At 56.5% G+C, this 20,902-nt stretch overlaps 2 protein-coding genes across 2 annotated transcripts; both read left to right on the top strand.

Annotated features, from left to right (window-relative positions):
- Positions 1-327: 327 nt before the first annotated feature.
- On the top strand, positions 328-1,498 carry CSUI_010373 (uncharacterized protein; the record flags this gene model as incomplete). The annotated part of the gene is made up of 2 exons (XM_068070477.1): positions 328-526; positions 843-1,498. The coding sequence occupies 2 exons, from the start codon at positions 328-330 to the stop codon at positions 1,496-1,498; spliced, it is 855 nt and encodes a 284-aa protein (XP_067917548.1).
- An 893-nt stretch (positions 1,499-2,391) lies between these two features.
- On the top strand, positions 2,392-20,902 carry CSUI_010372 (dead deah box helicase domain-containing protein). Its single transcript, XM_068070476.1, has 8 exons — positions 2,392-3,858; positions 4,284-4,452; positions 5,702-6,684; positions 7,009-7,689; positions 8,793-9,312; positions 9,780-12,183; positions 12,606-17,392; positions 17,690-20,902. Exons 1-6 carry the CDS (start codon positions 2,922-2,924, stop codon positions 9,931-9,933), a joined length of 3,444 nt encoding a protein of 1,147 aa, XP_067917547.1. The 5' UTR covers positions 2,392-2,921; the 3' UTR covers positions 9,934-12,183; positions 12,606-17,392; positions 17,690-20,902.

Raw genomic sequence — 20,902 nt, 5'->3', positions numbered from 1 at the left:
GCCATGGCGAGACATGGACATGGTACTTTCCTCCTGGGAATTTGCTCTGCTCTCCTGACGCGGATGTTATTAGCTTCGGGTAAGACTGGACCCCAGCATTTCGTCAGTTGCGCACCTTTTGCCAAGAGGCGACGCGAGGCCACACACGCGTGACACGAAGTGTAGCGCCTGAGCCCTTTGCGACTTAGTCAGTGGATCCGAGTGGTCAGTGCTGAGCTGGCCACGAACAGGCGCTCTGTGCACACACGAAGACGCTGTGCTGTTTTGTTTTCTCAATGAAAAGCAGGCCAGCACATCCGCGGATCCGTAACTGCTGTCCAACAACCAATGTGGCAGGACGCAGGCCACGGTGCCCTAGTTCTCCTCGAGCGAAAGCAAAACCCGAACCCGTACGCCACCGCAACTGCATATGCTGTCCGTCCAATAATACCAACGGCCATTTCCGGAGCAAGTACAGCTGTCCGGGGTGCCGTAAACCGCATCGGCAATGCACTCGGTGCCGCGGCCGCCGCGTCGGCGATAGCAAGTAAGGTCTCGCCACAGCGAAGGTCCAGCACCATTTCGGTCGCAGGAATAGCCGAGCTTTCGCCGACTTTCTGCAGCTCTCACCGGGTGCTCTTGAGCGGGGGAAACTACAACGCGGGGAGGGGGAGACCTGCCCTGGTGACATCGCTTCACTGCAGAGGCAAGTAGAATGTCTCCGAGAAAAGCGTCACGCAACGTGATTATGCACTGAAATTTCCCAAGAACCGCGCGACCGAGTCAGAAGCGCAGAGCCAGACATCAGCCTGTGCCCCATTCCCCTCTCGAAGCTGCGGCGTTGTTCGTTTGCACTGTTGCAGGCCCTTACAACGTCTATTCATCCGACGGGTCGGCTGCGTTGTATGTCCCTGGGGCCTACGCAACCGGTGAAGGCGCGTTTCCAACCATCTCGGCCCCGCCACAGCAGAACTACATTCATCCCGTCATCCACAGCGCGCACGACTACTACTTAACGGGAATGAGTCAGCACCAAGAAGGCCCGTACCCTCCGTATGCACAAACAGGGGCCGCCACCTACCCCGTCTACGTGTCTCAGCCTCTGCTTTCGGAGGTGGCGCACCAAGCAGCAAACGGAGTGGCAGGTGTTGCCGGACTGGCGACTCATGCCTTCCACTCGGTAGCAGGCATGGCGTCCCAAGCTGCGCATACAGCCACCCAGGGCGTCGTCAATGGACTGCAGGCAGGAGCCCTCCCCTGGAACGAAGCAATTTCCATAGCTGAACGGTTCGTCGTACCCAGTATCGAGGCCATTGCCAAGGCTGCTCCAGCAATAAGTCTCAAGGAGCCGCACTCTGCAGCTGGAGACCAGCACAAGCGACTGAGGTCTCGCGGTGCTTCGGAGACGAAATCTCCGGACAGCCCGCGAGACCCCAATGCACCCCCGATGGACTCTGTACCGGAAAAGAAGCCCAGACTATACGTGTCACAGGTTGGCAATGCGACGGCCGTGCAGTGACTGCATTAAGGGAATATCAATGGCCCGTCGTCAATCGGCCGAGGGGCTCCCGGTGCCAGCGCCGCGGGTCTTTCACGAGCACTACCTTCACTGAGTGTACGGGGCTGGCGTGCAATAGTGTGAAGTAACATAGCCTCTGCCGTGACGCCCGTTGACCAATCGGTGCAAGGCTACTGACTTTGTGGTGACAATGGTTTTGAAGTTTCGGGTGCACCGAAGGACAAGGAGGCAGGTACACACCAGCAAAGCCAGCCCACAGCGCCGGTGTGTCGGCACAGCTGGCGTTTGCTAGGGAGATAGCGAGAGGCCAGTCTGCCGGGTAACGGTGCCAACCGGCCCCGGCCAAGCCGTCGTCAGCTGTCTTACCGCGCCCGATAAGTTTGCATTCCACTTTCATGGTCGGACTTGCTGTGGCACGGCTGGAACGCAAGAGGTTTGCTTCTGCCTCTCCCGCTGCAGAAACAAACCTTTGACAGAGCAAAACTTACGGTTTCAGGACTCGCGATCACCAGACTACCGTCGGCCTTACCCGGCCCGGCTTCTACTATCAACAGTCATTCAGTGATGTACAGGAGCACTAACCAGCTCAGGATTGAGCCGCACAGCATAGCACGGCTCAGTGGTGGGCCGCTGTCCATACGCAGAGCGCTTCATCCTCTACATCTCGACGTTCTGGAGACCTCTTACGTTTCGGAACACTCGTAACGCTACCATAGGTAGCAGCTCATGTCAGGTTTTGACATGTTATCCATCAGCTGTGAAAGAATTCGCCTCAGAACGGAAGTCTATCGGGCAGCAGGACCCAGTTACCTCGTGTCTCGAGAAGTCGCACCCCCGGCGCATCGACGAGCTCAGGCTTAAGCGGGGGGGGGGACGAACTTACGTTATCCATAAGCACGATTGATGCTAGCAACGATGCTGCTGCAGCTGGCGTTGAACGTACGTCAATCGCCTTCTTTTGCCTTTGTGTGGCAACGAGCGGTCATGGAGTAAAATCTCCTCAAACGGCGACGGTATGTGCAGCACAGAAGCCGCTGTGGTCGGCGCGTCCAGTCTGTCGCCCCCGGGCAGCGTTCGGCATATTCGTAGGCAAGCACTGTCTGTGGAGCCTTACGTCTTCATTCTACCCGGCTGTTCGTTCCCCTCCCGTAAGATATGTTCCTCCCCGGCGAGGCCTACAGGCTCCCTCAGTCGCATGCAAGCTCTCTCGACCCCGACCCGCCTGTATTCATGCTAGGGACATTACAAGCGTCCTAGATTCCATGGAATCTGCTGTGAGGGACTCATGCCTGTCGGGCCTGACACGCCGAGTAGCCGTCACTTAGGCCAGGGTCCCCGAGTCGAGAATTCCACTAGAAACCAGTGTTCCCCAGATGCGTGGTCCCTCGTCGGTGCCGGACCGAGTGCTGCATAGGGACGTGGTATGGATTTTACACGCTCCTATGCTTCCTTCTATTTCTCCGTGCCCCCACTTTTTGCGAGCTTGACACGCAGGTGCCGAGTGGATTTGCTCCGCCACGGCAATATGGCCAGTCCAGTGGGGGCGGCCCCGGGTCCGTGCCGAGTCTGCGGCTTGCCAACACTACTTCATCAACCTGCGCACTTCTTTTCCGAGTGCCTCTCCCGCCGCTCTGATGCTCGCCGATTCCGCGCCACCGGGACATCCAGTCCCGAAATCGTTTCTCTGTCTTTTCTCCCCGTGCGGGAATTGCGCTTCTGGACATTTGCAATCTCTCCGTCTTGTCCGGCGTCGGCGACTGTTCTCTCGTTTCCCCGTTGTTTTGCCCGTTGCGTGTCTGACACAGCCCGGTGCCGCTTCCGGGCGCCACCTCTTGGGAAAGCCGACTCTCAACGGCCGACAGGACAGTCTCTTCAGATATATTCCGACGTGCATCAGGATGCGGGAAGGGGAGAAGGGCCGCAAGTTAGAAGCAGTGTAACAGGATTCAAGGAGAGAAGAAGAGGCCAAAGAGAATCTGATCCGTGGCCAGAAGTGAGAAGAAGCAAGGAAGTTACAGAACTTTGTAGTCAACCCGCTGCCATCTCCTCTGATCGCGGTGGTTCCGAGGTCGCGGGTTCTTTTCCGGCGCCAGAAGGAACGTCTCCTTTCCCTCTAGTTAGTACTCGTGGTGCTGCCGCGGAAGAAGTCCGCGAAGAGAAGAAGGGTACCGCAGCTGAAGAGAACCCGAAACGTGCATGTTCATCGAAGACGAATGTCGAGAAAAGAACTAAGGGAGGACAGACAGCACTTATTGATGATGAAGGACTCCTTTCTCCGGCCATGGAGATGAGACTCCGGAGCCTGGGTGTCCACTCGCTGTTCGAGGTTCAACGAAAGACCTTCGGCCATATAATGCAAGGTATGTGACGGGGTAGACTCATCGCTGTCGCGTGCGACCCCGTACTTCTAAGCTGGTAGGACTTGGTTTAACTTTCGCTGGCTAAGACCTGGAGTGCTGTTTCAGCGCTCAGTTTCCGTCGTTTGAAATGCACTCCCCAGTTCCCTCCTACCCGTGCAAGGTGAGAGCGATCCGCCTGAGTTATTGCGGCTGGCCCAGTAACAGTCCACTGAATGGTGCGAGTCGCGTGACCACGTGCGTACTACTCTGCGTCCGGCTTCGCACAGAAAGTGAGTCGGTGGTACGTCCTTGGTCACTGCCCGGGACGGCAACACTCTAGGACACAACTGCACTTCAGTCCAAAGCGATCGGTGTCTGTCCTCTGCCCTCTCGAAGCCTTTTCTGCGTCAGTTTGAGCTCTGCTGTCCTGCTTCTATTCTCAACAGATCGAGGAAATCTTCTTGTCCGGTCACACACAGGGACGGGCAAGACCTTCGCGTTTCTAGTGCCCCTGTTGCAACGGATCGAAGAGGGACAGTGGTCCCGCACGGAGCCCGTTTTAGTTCTGGCTCCCACTCGCGAACTAGCAGAGCAAATCGCCTTTGAAGCCTGGAGGTTAGTACGGCCATCTCGGTCAGGGGGCCCCCTGGGTAGATTTCTTCTGCCCCCCTACTCTTGTCTGTCGCGCAGCGTGTGTACGCTCGGCTAGGCATCAGGCTCCAGCCGCATGAGGGCTGGGTCAAACAAGGTTCCGGCTACAGCGAAAGGACCTTTGCTGCGCACGCAGAGGCGGGTTGCCTTGCCCGTACGACCGACTTCGTTCGGAACGGCGCCCTTGCGTGTCGGCGAAGCCTGGAGGTTTTGAAGCATTAATGGTTACCACGCGGCGGTACGGAGTGTACTTCGGTGTCAGTTCGATCTTCACGGCTCGGCCAGACACGGTAGTGCACGCCAGTTCCTCATTCGTCTTCGCACTTTTCCGGTCGGGCTTGCGACGGGCAAGAACATTGCTTTCCAGTGAAGCAGGAATAACGCGAGCCTCAGCGTGTTGCAGGCAAGCGTGTGACAGTGGACATCAAGCTTCGGCATCATCGCGAGCGCGCCGCGCTCATGATGCAGGCGGACTTGGTATCTGATAAGATATTGACCAATACTAGGGACCTTTCGGGAGTGTGCCCTGCTGCGCCCTCGCGCGGGTCCCATCACCTGTTTCCTCAGGCGCGGACGCTGACACACTGTTTTCCTAGACTCCCAGCGTCCCACTTCGTTCAGCAGCACATCGTTCCAGAGTCACGGCGCACATGCGTGGAAGCACCATGCGAGCAAGAAAGATGATGGGGTTGTTCCCAAGCTCTTGCAGTTGGTTTCTCATCAGGAAAACGGTGTTCACCAGCTTCAGCGGCTCAGATCATAATGCAAATGAGATGGGTGGTCTCCAGTCATGGAGCTGTTCGAAGCCTTCTCTTCATAACGCACTTTCCAGGAAGCATTCATGAGTATTTGTTTATCGCGTGTTGTGATTTACACCCATACGTTCTTCCTCTGTCCAAGCAGTTCAACCCGACCTCCAATCCTACCCTGTGCGCGTCGCGCCTCTGTTTGGAATCAGACAGTTCAGTGTCTTTTCAAGGCTGCCAGCGGAGGGGATTCAGGCACTTGCAAGGCGAACAGCCTCATCGCAAGTCAGCCTGGTTAGCAGTGTGTTTGCTGTACCTGGATTTTGCAGTCGTGTTTGTCCATGCTTGAGTTGAAAGGTCCCTAGCCGTCGTCCGACTTGCAGAGTAAAATTCAGTCTGGTGTGCGCGTCACTTAGGCAGTCTCTAGCTTCTCCGTTTTAGTCACTTCTGATGTGCCCCCTCAACAGACTGCGCACTTCACCACGGACAGTGGTCAACTTCGTGTTCGGTACCTCTTCCCCATCACCCGCCAGGAGTGAGTGTGGCGCCAAACAGTTCGTCCCTCGAGCCGGAGCTGAAGAGGCCTTACTCCAGCGGGTGGGGGCCCACATGCTTATCGGTACACCCGGGCGGGTCCGTGAGCTTATCGAGAAGCAAATCTTGCTGCACGCTCAGGGGCTACGTTTTCTGGTTCTTGATGAAGTGGACAAACTCCTCAGTGGCGGGCTGGAAAGCGACGTCGTGTCGATTTTGGCCCTCACGAGAAACCCGTCTAGACAGATTCTTGCCTTCTCTGCAACGCTACCCAACTGGACGCGCGAGAGCCTGGTCCGCACTCTTGAAGAGCAAAGCGGGACTTCCGAAAGATATGATGCGGCAAAAGAATGTAGATCGTACTGTCGGGGGATGGTGAGCGACGCTGAGAGTCACCAGATCTTCAACAGAGAACGCCTGGCGGGAGGGGTGTCTCAAGAAGCCACAGTCCAGATGGACCGTGAGCAGGTTGGCAAGGGGCCCGCATCACTCCCGGGCGCGCAGGAGAACCGCTACAGAAATGGCAAGCTCGCCTTTTCCTGCGACGGAGACCGAAGAAGAGAAGTGCTCACATTCGTCGATCTTGTTAGAGACTGCACTGCGGCAGAACAGGCACGCACAGTCATCAGAGAGGGTGAGACAGGCGCTCACACGCTCTCGAGTGTCAGGCCTTCTGTTTCACATTTCGTTTGCCGGATACCGAGAGAAGCATCGAGGCGTGTCCGAGCTCTGTTCTTTCTTCTGAAGGAACGCATGATAACCCCGCATCCCGGACACCGCGCCATCGTGTTCTGCAATTCGCGTCAGCAGACAAGCTTGCTTGCCCATCACCCCCTTTTAGAGCCGATAAGCAAGCCCTTGCACGCTGACATGCCTCAACATCAGCGTAGTGGGACGCTCAGGGCTTTTGTCCGAGGTACGGTGATGCTCGCTGACGTAAGGTACGCGGTGCGGTGTGTCCCACGCACTCTTTTCGTACAGCGCATATATGCCCGCAGAAAAATCTCGCCGCTGCATCACTTTGACCATGCTCCTATCCGCGCTGCCGTCAGTACCGGTGTAGTCGCTGACTGCCAGTCTCGGCAATGCGACCTTTGCAGCCGCAGCCTACTTTTTTTTTGAGTAGGTGTTGCATGGCAGCGAGTACAAGCAAATTGGCTTGTGTCATGCTGTGGAACAGGTGACGTTCCCGTCATGAATGCCAGCGACGTTGTGGCATTGGTTTGTTGCTGCGGATCAGGTGACTTTCCTGTCCTGATTGCTACCGACGTTGCGGCGCGAGGACTCGACCTCCCTGACATCGCTCTCGTAGTTCACTATGGCCTTCCAGCGAGCTCAGAGGTGTACGTGCACCGTGCCGGGCGCTCGGGGAGGACTTCACGACTCGCCGTACCACGAGCGGCGGATACGAATGTGGTGCTCTCGGCAGGAATGCGCGCCAGGTGGGACCGAAATGCTCTGCCGAAGGACGGCAGGCAAGGCGGCGAGCGACAGCCAAAGGAAATTTTTCAAGAGCAGTGTAGAACCAGCAACGAGGCGGAACTCTCTACTGCGCGCATAACGATACGTGCGAGGAAGGGGCCGGAGAAGACCCGCCAGATGTCAGAGGTTACAGGCCGCAGCCTGATACAGAGCGAGCTAAGTGACATTAAGAGGAGCCTGCCGGTGCAGAACGGCGAATCGATCTTGCTGCTTCATGGTGGCCAGGCAGCCGGGCCGATAGTGAGGCGACTGGAGAGTGATATTTGCATAAGATTCACGGAAATCGAAATGCCAGTTGAAAAGGCCATGGTGGGAAATGCTCTGAACGAAATAGGTAGGCTTGCTAGATATCCCGCTTTGGCTTTATGGTCCAGAGAAGCTGTACGTCGCGGTCTCCCGTTCAGAGCTGGTGCTGAAGTTTTAGCCATCCAACGCATACGTTCAGGCCATCTGTAAGTGTCCGTGGGGGGGACGGCTTTTACGAGCCCTAGAGTAGCCGGGGGCGAAGTCGGGTACGGCTGCCTCTTGTAGAGTAGTCGCTGGGGGGGGCGGGCCAGTGCGCTCCGAGTGCTTTTGTATTTTTGCGGTCCAGAGACTGCTTCACCCGCAGTGGGCGGGAAGGGCTCACACTATAGCCTGCTGAATGCTGCTAGCATGTGCGGCACGGGTGTCGATCATCCGGTTTACCTCTGCACGTGGAGCGGACTGTAGTTTTTGTGTGCATGAAGCGCATGTGATGGTCTGCAAAGAACCCGGGCAACGACCCGGCGCTGTCGTGCTTACGGTAGTGTTTCGCGTTCAACATATGAATTATGCTGCTAGCATATCGGCTCGCGAAAGAATTTTGTCGATGTGGAGAACGAACTTACTTGTTTCTACTTCCGGTTGCCATTTGCCACGGCTCTCTTGGGGCAACCCGTTAGGTACACCGCTCTACCGTCTTAGAATTGATATCAACCAGCCACGAGCGTGCCCTGCAACAGACGAAGTATCGTACACGGTGATGTTGATAGTTAGCATTTCGCTTTATTGAGACTGGGTGTACAAGTTAATCCCAGAAGAGACAGTGGCCTACGGGACAGTCACGCCCCGTACGTGTTTGGCTTCAACAGTTGCAGAAGGGAATTTCTCTGGGACGGTGGCCCTGGCTACTGTATCTTTTCTCTCATGTGCAGCTGCCTGTGTACAGAAAGCATGACGGGGTGTCTCGTCTCTCGTGATCTCGCGCTCGCTCTCCCACTGCCTATGTCCAGATGTGTGTGTAAATGACGAGTCACGCGTTGAGACTTAGTGATTTGTCATACGTCCAGCAAGATATCCCGTCTCCACGTTTTCTCCTCTTTTTCTCGTTTGCTTTCGTGAAGTTGTTTGCATTCCGATTGTGACAGCGGGTCTCATTGCCGACTTTTTCGTCAGCGTTTCGCAGTCCGAGGCATCTCTCTCTCCGAAAAGTTGCCTCAGTTTTTTAATCCGTCCGGTTACCTCGTTGCTTACCGAAAGTTCATTCAATGTACCACCTGGAGTGTGCTTAATTGTGTGTAGAATCCCAGGTTCTCTGTCCTCAGACCCTCTCTCTCCTCTCGCCCTTCCTTCGCGTCGGTGTTTCGCATCTCTCGCTACACGGTCCCCGCCTCGTCGCAGCCGCACTGCACCTTCTTTTACAGAGACAGTACCGCATTACATGGCGATCTGCGCTCTCCGGGCGTTCCAACTTCACCCCACTACTTTTCCATGACCCTTTCTTCCAGCAAATTCGGAGCCGGGAGCATTTGCTTAGACTCCTTCGAGAGGCGTTACCTCCGGAAACTTTCCCTGATTGCGTTGGGCGTATAGCCCTCACAAAGAGAGGCTACGTGGTGGACCTGCCTGCTAGCGCAGCACACGGAGTCCTCGCTAGCGAGGCGATAAAGCAGGCACGTATCAAAGTGACATTCGCGGCCACGTTGCCTGATGTTGTCAGGGACGAGTTACGGAGGCGGCTCGGGAGGCAGAGAGGTGGCGAGGAGACGATTCGATGGCTTGAGAGAAGGGCGCATGCGGCTGCGTCGAAGCGAGCTAGGGTGTAAGGACACGGGAGGAGCGTACATGGGGGGCACACAGATCGGACCGTAGTTGACAGCCGCCGCGCCGCGGGTGACAGGAGGGGCTTTGCCTAGCCTAGTTCACTCTAGCTGAGTCAACGGAGGCCCACAATTACTAGGGAATGACACAGCTGTCAAGGAGAGGGAGCCTCCTGCCATTCTGAGCTTTTCACCACTCACATTATCCGCTAACAGCTCAGGAGTGCGTGACACTTGGAATAAGTTGCCTCTTTTTCTACTGTCCGTGCGAGCCAAATTTTTCCATTTGTGGCTGAGAGTAGTCAGTACAAAGGCTTTTCAAACATGCGGTGACTCTCCAGTAAGTTTTGTGTTTAAGCGTTCATGAGTCTCCCCGCTAGCTGTCTCGCACATGTGAGCTCCTTGCCCCGTCCGTACGTTCCGTCTTCAAGACTGTTTTATATCATTCCTTGGCCGTCTGTCCTTACAGCCGAGCAGCCAAACAGTTGGCAAGGCGACGGGAGAACGAGGAAGTTTCTGCTCTTCGCGAGGCGCTGCGATCGGGTCGGGTGTTCTCCACTTCCGGCGGTTTCGCGGGTCGATTCGGGCGGGGCACATCAACGCACTCTACGACGTGCGGGTGAACGGGGTGCGTGACATTCGGTTCTGAGCGCCTCGTACTGTTGAGCCGCCACCAGGTGACTGGCCAAGGACGGGCACAACAGTCCATCACGGATTTGTTAAGGAGCGCTTCTCCGGCCAACTCTCCTGGAGGATGCGATGCCGAGTTTCACAGGTACTGCGTGGGAGCACGCGAACACCGACAAGGCCAGCTCCGGAACCAGTCGCCGAATTAGCACGTCTTTGGTGGCTTTCCGGGGACGCGTGCCGTCGTTCTGCAGAGGCGTCGACATTTGATTCGCAAACGAGCAACGGCAACCGCCCACCATCCTCGGACTGATAGCTGCCGTGAGGAGAGCTCAACGACAAAGAGCGTTTCTTCAGCGGTTCAGGACTCCCTTTCCATGACCGTATAGGGCAGCCGGCAAAGTAACGAACGTTGTGAACCGATGAGGGAGAGCTCTCTGTCGCTAGGCTTTCCCGGTGACTGCGAACAACTGCATGCCGTTGCGGGTTGGCTCTCTGCAACTTTGCACCTTGTTCATCTTCGACCGCAGGGTGAGAACGCCGTTCTGTGGCCGCAGCTAGGCTAAAGTGCACTTCCTTCTTTTGTACACGGCCAAAATCGGTTTACGCTCCGCCGGAAGAAGGAACAGGTCGCGAAGGGTGTGGTGTCCTATGTGGCAACGGTGCTTCCGCTGTGCTCCAATCCGTCTCCTTGTCCTGAAAACCTGCAGCAGCTTCTTGTACCGGGCAGAACAGCCGACGAAGTGGTGTAGGGCAGCTGTCAAAAGCCTTGTAGAGCAATGCTAAGCACTTCAGCTTTCCGTCGAATCTCAAGGCCGTGGTGGTAAACTCGTATTGAGCGTTCTCACCATGTAAGGACAGAACGAGGTGCTTGTGCTTGTCAGACTCGGACACTGAGCTGCCTATGTCACGCTGGCCCAGTCCGACATAGCGCTGGTGGGCAAGGGCCAAAGCGAATCAAAGAAACGTGAGCTCAGAGCTTCGGAGCTTCTCTAGCCCTGTCATCGTCGTCATTGGCGGTGAGGGGTGTCGGGAAGGGAGCCGGCAATGAGAAAGTGCATTCAGGTCGGTATAGAGTCACTGCGGCGGAGTTCTGGGTCTGGAGTTAAGTGACGTGCCTTCCTGGAGCGGTGGCACATTCTGCTCCGGTTTGCACTAGATGGCGCAGAGTGGTGTTGCTAACGCCTCTCAACACTGTGTGTTCAGCCCTGCTCTTCCGGGCGGGGCGTCGTGTGGAGGCAGTTTGGCGGCTACTATTTCGCCTTTTGTCCTGGTGCGAGTGGCTCGCAGCACGCTTTAGCCGGACGATGTCAGCGGAGCAGCTTCCATTCCGTTTGTTGGGGGTCACCAGCAGGCAACCAACTAGTGTGCGAAAGTGATCTGCTAGTTTCAACAGTGCGTAATGAAAAGACAGGGGGGGAGGAGAACCGGCCCTCTTGCTCGCGCGAAACCGAAAGCCAACTTCCTCAGAACCTGCTGGCAGAGGCCCGTCTTCAGGGAACGAGACACGACAGGCAGACCAGGCATGTTTTCCGCAGGAAGATCATGCGGCGACGTCAAACTACTTGCCGGTGTTTACGTTTTTCCCCCTTTTTCCCCTCTAGGCAAACAACGGATGAGAAATTGAAAGCATGATCAACAGGAGGCCCCGCGATCAGTCTTTGCCCGTACTCATCTGACTCGACATGCCGTAGCTGACCTCAGCTCAGGAATCCGTTTTGTAGCTACGCAGCTGGGAGAGTTCGAGCGTCGCCAAAGGGGCGTAACCCTAGTTCCCAGAGTCTGCTGCCTTTAGCTGTACAGTACCGCAGCATCGATACACGCATTGACAACAGTAACAGGACCACGACAGAAGGTGGATAAAAGGCCCGTGTACTACTTCATTCCCGAGAAAAAAACACTGCTTTGCTCTATGCCCGCCCGAGCCAGTCCAGGCAAAACGCGTGCCTGAAGGCCAGGGGCACGGCGAGGGTTGTTCTGGGGTTGTTCCGCACGTTTACTCCTCTGCAGTTTCCCATGCGAACAGACTTCTCAGCTCTTAGGGGCCTGCTAGTCGGTGCTGTCTTGGATCGATCGGTGTCATCGACAGTTCTTCCTGTCTGCGTCTCTCTTTTCAACTGAATCTACTTTGTACTTGCTTTCGCAGCGGATGCTGTCCCGCGGTCGCTGTCCCTGCAAGAGAAATATTGATCGTGTCCCACATGGCTCACACGTCATCCTTCTGGTCCAAGAAAACATCCACCTCGGTATAACATCATCAAAATTTCCGGAGCAGCTGGCACAACCGCGTCGCGCACGCTAAACCCAGAATCGAAAGTACCGCTTCGCGTACTCCACAGCGGAGAGGAAGAGAGTGTCGCTACCTTCGGCTTACCCTCCGTTGCCGGTGGCTTTCTTCCCTCACCTTGAGACCGTCTTGGGGACGTCGTCTACTACCGAGTAGCGCTCAAAATGTCTCTAGCGTGCAGCGCAACCTTCTCCACGCCTTTAGTAGCGCTGTAGTCTCCGCTACTCAGCTAGTGTTCCTTGCAGGCGGCTTTTTAGCATCCTTCTTCTGCCAGACTGCGGCTGTACCGCTGCCGGAAGCAGGGCAATCCCATTCCTTTACTGTGTGTTTGGCATCTGTTGTCTTCTGCCTGTCCGTTTCTACTCCTCGCTGTTGCTTCAGTTCCGGGTTCTGCGCTGCACTCCCCGTCTGTTTTCTATCGCCGCTGCAACCAGCATTAACTCTTTCGCCCCGCACGAGCCGGCTCGTCACAGGTGGTGTCTGCTTGGTTCCCTTCGGTCTGATTTTTGCTGCGGACACCGCGCGGTGAAGTTCCTGCTTGATGACTGCTTCCCGTGCATTGTCTACGCCTCTCGTCGCCCCTGGTCCGCCATGGCATTTCTCCTCCTTGTACGTGCATGGGAGCTCACTTGAACTGGACAGGTCTTCCGCTTGTCCTTCCTTTGAGCCCGCTGTTGTGGTAGGAGGCCGCGCGTTTCTCTGTTTTCTCTCAGGAAAACTGAGAGGCGTCTGCCTGGAAACAAATCCCTTCTCGTCTGGTTTGAGTTCTGACCTCGTCCCATGCTGGCTACTCGAGCGCCTTCCTACGCGTACGACTTCACTATCCTTTGGATCTCTGTCGACCTGCTTCTTTGTTGTAGTGTTTGATGGCCACTTTGCCGCCGGCGTCGCAAGGAGGCGCGGACTCTCTTTTTCCTGCTTTTTCTGCGAGGTGTCATTTCCAGGAAGGTGGAGCACGGCTCCTGTGTGTTCCATTTGGGGTTTTCCGGCAATTTGTTCTTGTTGGTTTTTTGAAAGACCCGATGGCTGCATTCGTCCTGGGTGCTTGTACGGGAAGGAGGGCGTCTCATATGCGGCCAGTTGGAGGGCCTCAGGGACGTCCTGTCCCTGCTTCTTCTGTCCTCCGGATCCTTGGCGTGGCACCGGAAGCTCTGAGCTGCGCTCAGGCGAAGGAGTATGTTCTTCCACTTCAGAGACCCCGCCCCTCGTTCTCATCAGATGAGGGTGAAGAGGTCGTTTCAAAAATGTGTCTGCAGGCAGGATGGCCGCTGGTGATTGGACGGGTAATGCCCTTGTTCCACTCTCTGTCGCACGACTGTCTGAGGTACACACTTTGGTTGCATCATTTCGTCTGTCTTTGACAGCCTTTCTTTCTTCGTTTCCCTGTGGCCCTCCCTTCTCTTTCGTTGAATGGATGCTTTGTGTGTTTGCGCCTCGTTTGTCTTCCCTCGTTCCTGCGTGTCCAGCGTTTTCTGAGGTCACTTCGCTTTCTTCGTTTGTCTCCTGGGCCTCCTGCACGTGTCGCGGTTCCTGCTCTTCGCTATTCCACGCTGTTTCCCTCTGTCCGGGTATCCCTCTTGCTGCATCATGGTGTTGATGCAGAAGCTCCAAAAGCAGTGCAGCAGCTCCAAACCTTTGTGGGGTCCCTTGGCCCGTGCCTGCTGGCGTTGCGGAGGCACTCTCGCGACTCGGGCGGCTACAGCCTTTTGTTGAAGATTCCCCTGTAAGGCCTAACCTCGGCGTATAGCCACTCCAGGGTTTTGAGTCTGTGCGGATGTCGGAAGGCACTTGAAAACCTGTTGGGTAACAGACGGGAGAGAGGTGTGCAGCGACAAGGCCAGCCGAGGGCAGGTTCCTGTCGTTTAGTCCTGGTGATCCGGCACCAGAGGACGGAGGCGGCGCCAAGGGAGGAGGGGGAGGGGGAAGGGTTACGGCACGCCTGTGCAGCAACGCTACGCGGCTTGTCCTTTCACTGAGATCATGAAGAGAAGCTGGTGGTGCTCCAGCCGAGTTATTCGAGCTGTTACTCATGTATACGAGGCCTGGCGGAAAGACTGGTGGCCTCAAGTTAGAGGCGAGCGGGGAAAACCCTGGGGGAAAGGCAGTCCGTTTGGTATCTAAATATAACCTAGACGCAGCTACAGGCCATTCTTCACTGGGAGAGTCACCGGCGACTCCCCTTTGCTGTCGAAGTGACTCCTGGTAGTACGGGGTCGGCGGCCTGCCCCCCCACAATTGAGCAGTGAGGTTCCCATTCACATCCATCATACTCGCTTGGCTGCTCACCTGAGTCCCACGGCGCGCTTCGGGAGAAGGCGCTCCCCCAGGAATCGTCGTCGAAGGGGCAAAGTGATGACGCCCGTTCGCGGCCGACTGGATGGAGAAGTTTTTTGAAGTTGGTGGGTGTTCTCTGCCGCGTAGAAGGGAGGCAATCTCTGTTACTTCGGAAGACAGGGGGAAGCCAGATCCGGAGCGATCAGCTCGCCGGGTGGTGTCGATTGGCGAATTGCAACGGTCTGTGAGCTCTCCACTTTTCGTGGGAAAGAGGCCCACATTTGCTAGAGGAGGAAAAGGGTTGGTAACAGGGGGGGATTGTTTTCGTGCTTCGCTGTCGGCAACAGGGAATCTCGGAGTTTCTCCAGTGCGTGAAGAAGCAGTTGCAGCAGCTGCGACTAGCCGGGCTGCGGTGCTGGTGTGTAGGTCTAGGCGGAGGAGGCGAAATAGCAGTCTTTCCAAGTCCGATATTCCTTTTGCTTGAGGGCTGAGGTTGGAACTTCCTGCTTCCTTTATACGCGAAGCACAGACTGGATTTTCGTCAGCTCGGTTGTAATCATTTACACGTGGCAGTAAGATACGCGGAATTCTCGAAGGTGGAGAGTTTGTTGTATCAGATGGGTGAAGCTGGCTTTGAAGGGCTGTCTCTGTAAGGACGGGCGGTTGGGAGTCCGCGGCGTGGTGCTCAATAAGAGCGGGATGTTCTATCTTCTCCGCCGGACTCGATGTCGCCTCGGCCGTCCGGGAGGGTGCTAGCATAGGTTTCGCAAGCTTGGGGAGCCTATCATTGTTCAGCAGAGCAGCATGAGGCTCACAGAACAACCCAGCAGAGGAAACTACAGTTTTCGGAAGAGATAGTTTCAAGAGTGCTTTAGCTGCTGCTACCATCAGCCGTTGTTGCTTCTGAGCTTGTTCCTCCCCGTCGTGTATTGGACTCAGCGGTTTGGCCGAGGGTAGCTTTGCTGTCTCGTAGCCCTCGCGTCTCTGTGACGTGAGCAGAGAGGGCAACAGAATCTGCTCTCCTTCGTGCACGCCATTGAATTGGTCCCCGCAGCTTCGATCCGGGACGGGGATGTTGTTCAGAGAATCCGTCTGCTCCGTGTGCGGGGGAGCATAGCTCCGACTCTCACGCTCACACATCTCGGTGGAGATATCTCTCGGTCCCGCTGTTACCACCCACTTCGGCTCTTTTTGTGTCCCCTCATCGGCCTTCCCTCGTAGGGTGTCCTCGTCTTCGTTTGGCTGTCTTCTGTTTGCACTTTTACCGGCGAGCCTTCGTTGGAACGCATCGCGTACCAACGTCTCCGGGCCAGGGGGCTCTTCCGCCGCTGCCATTAAACCGCGAGGTTCAAGGGAGGAATAGGTCAGGAAGCTACTGCTGTCATCGTGTGTGTAGGAGTGAGCTCTGAAGCAGGCCAGGGGACTGGGCGCCGTCATAGTTAGCGGCAGTGCCACCCGCTTTCCAGAGGGGGCCATTACAATCGTTGCTGGAGGCGGAAAGGGACGGCAGAACTGCATGGCATGTTCTAGTGTTGATACTCTCATGCTACCACCTGAACCAAGGATCAGAAGATTAGGCACTTCCAACAACAAGTTTTTCAACTGTTTCACTCTGAAATGCTCCATGTACAACGAGAGGGGTGCTGCGCGGCCTTCGAACCTTCGTGCCCACTCGCCCTTGATTGCCGATACCAGCATTCCCACTGCTCTGTTGTGAAAGCTCTGCAGTTCGGAGGCAACCTCTTCCTCAGAAAGAGAAGAGAGCAGTTGCGTTATGGGGCGTGGGGGTGATTTTTCATTGGGCTGAGAACTGTTACGGTAAGAATCAGAAAACGTGGAAGGGACCGTCTGTTGAACTGCCTCCTCGCTCACCTTCGTCAGGTGCGTGTTCCCTTGTTTCAGATCGGCGGGATGTGGAGAGTGAAAGTCTGATTTAGCTTCAGCTAGGCAAACACAATCGGCGACAGCGTCTTCGGAGACACGGACATGAACTGGTCGATCCACGGCGGCGAGCGCGGAAGCCTCGGAGCTAACGCTGACGAGCTTCACCGCAGTGTTGCCGCCGGGGGAGAGGGTGGCGGCTGATTGTTGCTTCAATGAATCTTGCTCAGAAAGGCCGGAAAGCGATGCAGTCTGGACGGAAGGTTCTTTTGGTGATAGCGGAAGCTGCAGTCGATCTACGAGGCCAAGAAGGCGTTGCTGCTCAAGCTCCTGTTCCTCGAGCGCTCTCAGCTTCAGCTTCTTTCTCCTTTTTTTCTCTTTCTTCGCCTTCTTCTTCAGTCGCCGTCTTAGCAGACGCTCGTCTACCGGCTCTCTTTCACTAGCCACGGCTTCGCTTGCTGCGCCGGCCGTGCGTGCTATTTTTGGACTTACGCTTGCCGTGCCCTTCTCAACCCTGTTGTGTTTTTTCTCTACATGGTCACTCGCTTCTCCCTCTCCATCCTCACTGCTACTGCTGCTGCTCAGTTCTTCATCGTCGTCTTCCCCCTGCTGCGGCGGGACGGACGACGCGACAAAACTACTAATCTCTTCCTTTTCTACCGTCAGTCCGCCAGTCAAAATTTTAGCTCGCTCCAGCGCCCGAGAGAGCTGGGCCGTAGCTTGCCCCCGGGTTCTTGAGGCAGCCAATGCTAGTTCAGCTACCTGGTGCTGCATTTCTTCTTCCAGTTCGATTAAGTCTTCGCCGCGCGCCCAGCGCCTGCCTCTCTTCTCACACCCGGTAGCGATTACCTCGTACAACATACGGTGTAAATGAAGCCGGGATATGCCTACTTCCTTCAAGGAAAAGAGACCTGATACAGGCTCACCCTTGGCGGGCCTTTGCAAAAGTGTCTTCTTCACCTGACCGGGTGCGGTCTCGCTTGCGTGGTCATGTGCTTCGGCCCTACCGCCAGGTACGTCCTGGTCCTCCTGGCCTGGTGTCGGCTCCGCTATGTCGTTCGCTGGGACTGTAGCAGCAAGTGGCTTATCATGGCAGGGGACGTCAGTCAGTTTCGTGTCTCCACACCTTATTCCCTCACCGGGCGCTGGTTTTACGTCGTCGGCGTGTAGACATGCTCCGGCAGGTTGGTGCTTCTGGTCCTCGCCCTCCTCCAGAGCTGACTCGGTCTGCGCGTTTGGCTTTGTTGGCATTTCGACCGTCTCACCACCCGTACATTCTCCGTCGTCCATTGTGCGTTCCCCTGTCGCAGGGTTGCCGCCATAAGCTGCCGCACCCTGCAGTACGCCGTTTCCTGCTTGACGAAAGACCTCACAGACTGCCCTGGCTTTGGCATCTTCTGTGCTGTGCCTCTCCGTCTCTCCGTGTTTGAAAGAGGCTGAGGAAAGGGCAGCTAGAAGTGTGACCAGACGGGGGAGTCCGGCAGCGTGCGGCGGCGGCGCGGGAGCAGCAGGGGTATTCGCCTGACACGAGGGGAAAGAGTTTTGGTCGAGTCCAGATGAAATGCGATTCTCCACGGAGCCGTCCGCCCCTGTGCCTCGTACTATCTTTTGCACTCCTTCCGATGGACTTCCAAAGTAATTTTGTTTCGCCCGGCATGCCTGCTGCAGTATGTGACCTCCGGCCATCTCCACGTCGGGCAGCGGTCCATGCTGACCCATTACGTTTTCTTTCGCGGCCACCGATGTCGGTGTCAGCCTCAACATGACCTGTGATCCGGGAGGAGATATCTGTAGGCACGGCAACTCTTGGCTGACGAACGCTCGCAGCGAGCTGTAGCCGCAGGCTTCCAGCATGGCAGGCAAGCTGCATCGAAGGCCGTATTTCAGCTGCCAGAGCGTAGGCACCAGCTGGAGAGGCAAGCCCCTTGTTCGTGCATGAGGACCAGGCCACCCCTTGCTATGGGTATCCGGGCTCCGCGCTGTGTCTACAGAGAACAACTCCTTGTTGCCCGCTTTTGAAGAGAAAGGCGTGACGTCGAGCGGTGAAGCAGTGCCGCAGCTCACGGCAAGCGTGATCGGCGACTGAGAACTTGCAGACACTCCTGGGGAGACGGAGACAGGCGTTGTCGCCATTTCAGGAGATGCTGGCTGAGCGGTTGGCAAAGTGGGGTTCAGGAGGGAGGCAAGTGCGATTTGCTGGAGAGGTGCGGCGGCGTGCTGGGGAGCCGGGGTAACCAACGGGGGAGGGCCAACGTGGTGCAGAGCATCTGCAACAAGAGATACAAGAAGATGTTGCAGCAGCTCTTTCATAACAGGGGGCAACGGCTCTCCTAACTTCAGGACGAGCTGAGACTCTTCGTCCCACGTCATAGACGACAGCGGCGACAGTTGACTCTGATTCGCTCCTTTGATGGCTGAGACTACTTCCTCCACTGTCCCGCGATGGGTAGCGCCGCCGAAAGTGGCAGGTTTGCAGTTTGCAGCCGCAGCTTCGCAGTGTGTCAGGCGTTCTTGTTGTGCTTCAAGAATAAGCGAGTGGCCCATGCCGCCTATAAGCTCTCGAATCTGCATGAGCCCTAAGCTGCGTAGATCTAGCACGGCGTTGTGCTCCTTCATAAATGCTGCTGGCAAGTCGTTCAGTCGAAGCCCGGAGTCCCCTGCTTTTTTGACTGTCGCCTGAATTTGTAGGTGCGTCACGCGAAGCTTCCTTCCCAGTTGCAGGAGCACCTTGTTTGCTTCGGACGGATCAAGCACCTCGGCCAGGCCTTCGCCTAGGCCTTTACTTGACCCACCAAAACCCCTGGAAAGGCCAGAGCTAAAACCTCCTTGAGCACTTGCACTGAATACTGGGGAGCGTGTGTTTACGGCAGAGAATCCTGGAGGCGCATGACTTTTGATGTGAGCTAGGCTCCCCCCTGTAGTGCTGAACCGAGTCTCTCGCGCACCAGGCTGCAGATACGACAGTGTTCGGCCGGCCCCTTGCTGGGGAATACCCTCTGGAGTGAAGGTGGCGAGAGAGGTCCGTGCACTTTTCAAACTAGGAGCTGTACTGGCACCGCTCACAGTCGCGGCAACCCGAAGACGCTGCTGGCGCAACAGGTGTGTGTGCCGCTGAATGCTGTGATACGGTTCGAAAGCCGGGGCGAAGGGGTTCAGCGAGGCAGTTCCACAAGCCCCACCGCCCTGCACGCCTGGCAACGGTGACCCCGGCAGCATTCTGAAACCGACCGGCGTTGTTCGTCCATTTCCAGGCGGAGTCTCGTCTGTGTCGGGAGGAGGGGGCGGCGGACAGGGAGGGGGAGGGGGAATGGAGAGACTAAGGGCGCGTGAAGGAGCCTGAGACCGCAGTCGCACCGGAAGAACAATACCGTGTCAAAGGAGCGAAAGCAGGAAGGATGCGCAAGAGGGAGGCCAGCAAAAGAGTTACGCGAAAGTTGATCAGTTCGGGGCGGATCTAACGCCGCTTCCGACATGTACTTCCTCTTAATATCACCTTTTCCGAGTTGGCGCTTTTATTCCGTACGACATAACAGATGAAAGAGGGAAGTAACGACACAACCGCTACAGCAGTTGCCGCGATGGCGGGTTCGAGGTAGCACGGCAGGTGAGACTCGAGTACGATGTTGCGAATGCAAGAGTCGGAGGAGTCCGATGTGTGAGGGTCCTTACAGATGTAGGGCTTTTGGCGGCGTGCCCTGCATAGAACGGCCGAAGAGGAGGGTGCTGCACGATGGGACTGCAGCCGAGTGGTGTGGCTCCGCCCCCAAGCTCCATCCGGGCCATTGCAGAAGGTGGACTGGACTCGCACACCTCTCTCTCGCACAGCTTCAGGCCGGCTAATGGTGTGTCCGCTTCATGGCAACGAGTTCGCTGTCGGACAGCTAGCAGCTGGAGGGGACTGAAGCGCGGTCCCTGGGGTTGAGCGGCTGTCTCCTCTTGTTGATCACCGGGCGGCTGACAGGACTGGGCAGAATCTTGGCCTCTGGCCGCGTCCTCTTGGCCTCCGGAGAGTGCAGGAACTTCTATAAAGCGAATTTGACACTGTGTGTGCTCATCACAGCCGGACGTTGTCTTACCTTCTATCCTAGCGGCTGCATCACGCTGTTGCGACTCCTGCAGTTCACTGTGGCCCTCGCTGACGGCCAGGCTCTCTCTGGACGGCGAATTCTGAGCCTGCCCGTCCGTGGAGCAGGCTGCGGGGTAGTTCTCTCCGGCAACCCCGTGTCCGGGAACTGCCTGGTCGTTTCCCATTTCGTCTGTAGGCTGGGCGTTTTTGAGTGACACACCTGCCAGTGCTGAATTTCACTGAATGGCTGTCTAGTGCCCGCCGAAGAGACGCAGCTGTTGCACGGTAAAGCAAGACCGAAAAGAATGAAGCCAAATTCACACGAAGGGTGCGGGAGAGGCTTGTGGCCAAGCTTGTGTGTCAATCTGTCAAGAAAAGAGGAAAAGCCTCAGTTCGTGGACTAGTCAACCTGTCTTATGGATCTCCTTGTTAGCTCCAGTAGCCCCTCAAGCAGCGG

This window comes from Cystoisospora suis, assembly GCF_002600585.1.
Source record: "Cystoisospora suis strain Wien I chromosome Unknown contig_7271, whole genome shotgun sequence".
Taxonomy (NCBI): domain Eukaryota; phylum Apicomplexa; class Conoidasida; order Eucoccidiorida; family Sarcocystidae; genus Cystoisospora; species Cystoisospora suis.
This window is presented reverse-complemented; position numbering and strand designations above follow the sequence as displayed.

Excerpts from the sequence above, each read along its gene's own strand:
- CSUI_010372 (XM_068070476.1), top strand. The coding sequence starts at position 2,922 with ATGGATTTTACACGCTCCTATGCTTCCTTCTATTTCTCCGTGCCCCCA. Across the intron at positions 6,685-7,008 it reads GCTCAGGGCTTTTGTCCGAG|GTGACTTTCCTGTCCTGATT; the intron begins GTACGGTGATGC and ends GCTGCGGATCAG. Across the intron at positions 7,690-8,792 it reads TTTAGCCATCCAACGCATAC|AATCCCAGGTTCTCTGTCCT; the intron begins GTTCAGGCCATC and ends AATTGTGTGTAG.